Source organism: Pelophylax lessonae (assembly GCF_965119305.1).
Source record: "Pelophylax lessonae genome assembly, chromosome: 4".
In the NCBI taxonomy this organism is placed as follows: Eukaryota; Metazoa; Chordata; class Amphibia; order Anura; family Ranidae; genus Pelophylax; species Pelophylax lessonae.
The window spans coordinates 245,861,675-245,864,717 of record NC_138771.1 but is presented as its reverse complement, the minus strand read 5'-3'; the positions used below and the strand labels follow the sequence as shown (position 1 = coordinate 245,864,717).

The following is a 3,043-nucleotide window of genomic DNA, read 5'->3' as shown; positions in this document are numbered from 1 at the left end:
TTGACATAAGCCTAAAGCCTGTCAACACAGGTCCATGTTTCTAAGTTTTTTCACACCAATATCGCATATCTTTTGGTGTGTGTTGGGAGGAAACTGTGCCAATGCACTGTTCCTGGCCCATTGCACTGTTTACTTTTTTGTTGGAACTTAAAAATCACAAGTGGCATTTCATTAAGTTCTTTTTTTTTTTCATTAAGTTCTAATTGCACAGTGGTGTTGCAATGCAGTAGCTTGCATCACAACCCACTGTGCTGAAAAAGTACTGCATGAAGTACTTTTTCAGGACACATCACTTCCTTGCAGTGGTGTGAACTTGACTCACAGAGAACAAAGCTTTTTGCCTTTCCCTGTTTGGGAACTGTGCGGGCAAGGCTACACAGCTCATTCCAAGCACCCCTGATGTGATTGAGCCTTAAGCCGTTAGAAACCGACTGAACCCTGACTGTAAAATCTTTGTTGTAAACTTCAAAGATCTTTGGGAATAATTAAGTCACATTAAGGCCTTATGCACATGGACATTTTGGGGCTCAAAATGTTCAGGTGTAAGTTTCCTGGCGCTTTTCAATACCTAGAGAGTTGCAAGAGCCAGATAGCAAGGATAACTTGCTACACATTTGTGGCAGTGTTAAATTGTAAGTCTTGTTAACTTGCGGCACATTTTTACTGGCAAGTTGTACATTTGCAGAGCACTTAAAGCACAAGTTGTAGTTGACACTTTTCCAATTTGTAGAAAATTTGTGTGGCAAGTCTCTAGTATGAGCAAAGTTGCAGTGGTGAGTCTACAGCAAGAGCTCTTCAAGTCACAGTGACCCCTGTGGTGGGATGACTATTGAACAGCAAAACTGAACCAGAACTTGCAGCAGACTTACAGAATGTTTGCAAAGAAAGTTGATCTGGAGTCATGCAATGTGGACTTGCTGCAATTGTGCAACAAACATATGAAGCCTGGTATATCTAGCAATAGCTTAGAAATTCATTTTCAAACTTGGAGCTCAATTGCTTGCTATTGAACAGACAAGGAGTCACTGCTCGAGGTGGTGTAATTGCCTGATGACTCACACAGGTGCATGCCCCGGCTCGCCTCCGTGAAAACTTGATAAAAAAAAGGAATTGGCAGCACTCCAGGTTGAGTCAAAATCCAGGTTTATTGACTGGACATCCAAATATGACAATCGTGACAAGGTAGACGCGTTTCACACACTGACTGTGTGCTTAATCATTACCATTACCAGATTAAGTAATGATTAAGCACACAGTCAGTGTGTGAAACGCGTCTACCTTGTCACGATTGTCATATTTGGATGTCCAGTCAATAAACCTGGATTTTGACTCAACCTGGAGTGCTGCCAATTCCTTTTTTTTTTATCAATTGCTTGCTATCTGGTGAGGTATGTACAGCCAGTCATACAAGTGAATGGCTGTAAGCATATCTGAGGTCTTGTTTTCACAGTTGGCACTAAAACCTATGCCAGGTTAGGTATAGACCACTACAGTGAACCATTGGGTGGAGGTTACCAGACTGTAGTATCCAATTAACAACATATCTTACGTTCTCTTGCAGGCATTTGCTTTCTTTGCACTGGGTTTGCTGTTCTCCTTAGTAAGTATTCCTTTAGTGATTTATGACTGGACTCACGGAGGAGGCAAAGAAAATGGAAACTAAGTATGACTACACGGTGGCTGCATACCTCCATTACCACAATCAAAGGCACAAACATTTCAGTAGGGAAAGTCTGCATTCGTTATAGTCTATGTTTCTTTATCACAATGTGCTTACTATTTTAAAATCCAAGATTAGGTTTCCTCTGTCTTTTTTTGAACCTACAGTTGTATATACAACTGTACATTTATTCTACTCCTGGAGAGTTTTTATGTATTGTGCTGTTAACTTACATTGTTGTAAATCACTGCAATGTATCATACCGATGTCACCACTGTCGTTACCTATATTGAAATTTTTTAACACTGTCAATGGAACATGTATTTCACACCTTTACTAGTTTCTAGTTTTACATGTGTCTACATAGAGTAGTCACTAGTTTCCTGGAAACACCATATTATAGTGATTGAAAAAGTGTGTTTGTTTTATAGAGTTATAAACAAAAGGTACCACATCCCTAATCTGTATAGAATCTATACTGGGAAAGGTATCCCAAAGAGTGAAACCCACAGCTGGAACCCGAGGTGTACAGGTAGGTGCTGGGGTAAGAAGACATGAGAAAGAAGGGAAATATGTAAGAAAAGGGGAAGAGAGAAAAAGAAGGATGGAAAGGAAAAGGGGAAGGGGAAAAGGGGGAAAGAAAAAAGGGGGGGAAAAGGAAAGAAAAGGAGGGAAAGAAAGATAAGAAATAAAAATAAGGAAAGAAAGAAAAGGGGGATAGGGGAAGGGAAACAAAAAAAGGGGGGGGGGAAAAGAAAAAGGGGTAGGGAACTGGGAAAAATGGGGAAGGAAAGAAGAAGGAAAAAACAAGTGAAGATGCGAAAAAATGGGAGGGCTGGTGGGACTTTGAAGGTACCAGGTAGTTCAAAATAATAAGTACATAGTTTAAAAACTAGAAATATTTATTGACATAACATCTTTAAAATACAAGACAAACAATACAACATAAATGCAAATAATTTGACATATACAAGAAGAACAATGTATTAAACATAAGGCAATAATGATGATGAAGATAAATAGGTCCAATGATGAGCATTAAACCAATCCCGACATGTTTCGCGGGCAGTAATGCACCGCTTCTTCAGGGGAATAAGAATGTGTCAATGTACAGTGCCTGTATGATACAGTGACAATCAAACAATTGTTATTAGTTCAAAAGCATATATGTCCAACAACAAAGACAAAAAGTGCATGCTAATATGGAACATCAAAGGGCATTCAGGGCCGTCACCATAGAGAGATCCACCACCAAACCAATTGGATAGAAAGCTCCCCAGAAAAAAACGTCTCACCCGCGGATGTGGAGGGGCATAGGGGGTGGGATAGAGATGTAAGTGTGGTGAGCTAAGGAAAAAACCTGTTTGTAGGTCTAACATATAT

At 39.8% G+C, this 3,043-nt stretch overlaps 1 protein-coding gene across 1 annotated transcript in view; it reads left to right on the top strand.

Annotated features, from left to right (window-relative positions):
* SLC38A1 (solute carrier family 38 member 1) overlaps positions 1 to 2,061 on the top strand; it is a 158,265-nt gene extending 156,204 nt beyond the window's left edge. Inside the window, exon 16 of the mRNA XM_082254379.1 lies at positions 1,562 to 2,061. Within this exon, the coding sequence (XP_082110505.1) occupies positions 1,562 to 1,663 (102 nt within the window). The 3' untranslated portion in view covers positions 1,664 to 2,061. The remainder of the gene's footprint in view (positions 1 to 1,561) is intronic.
* Positions 2,062 to 3,043: the final 982 nt, after the last annotated feature.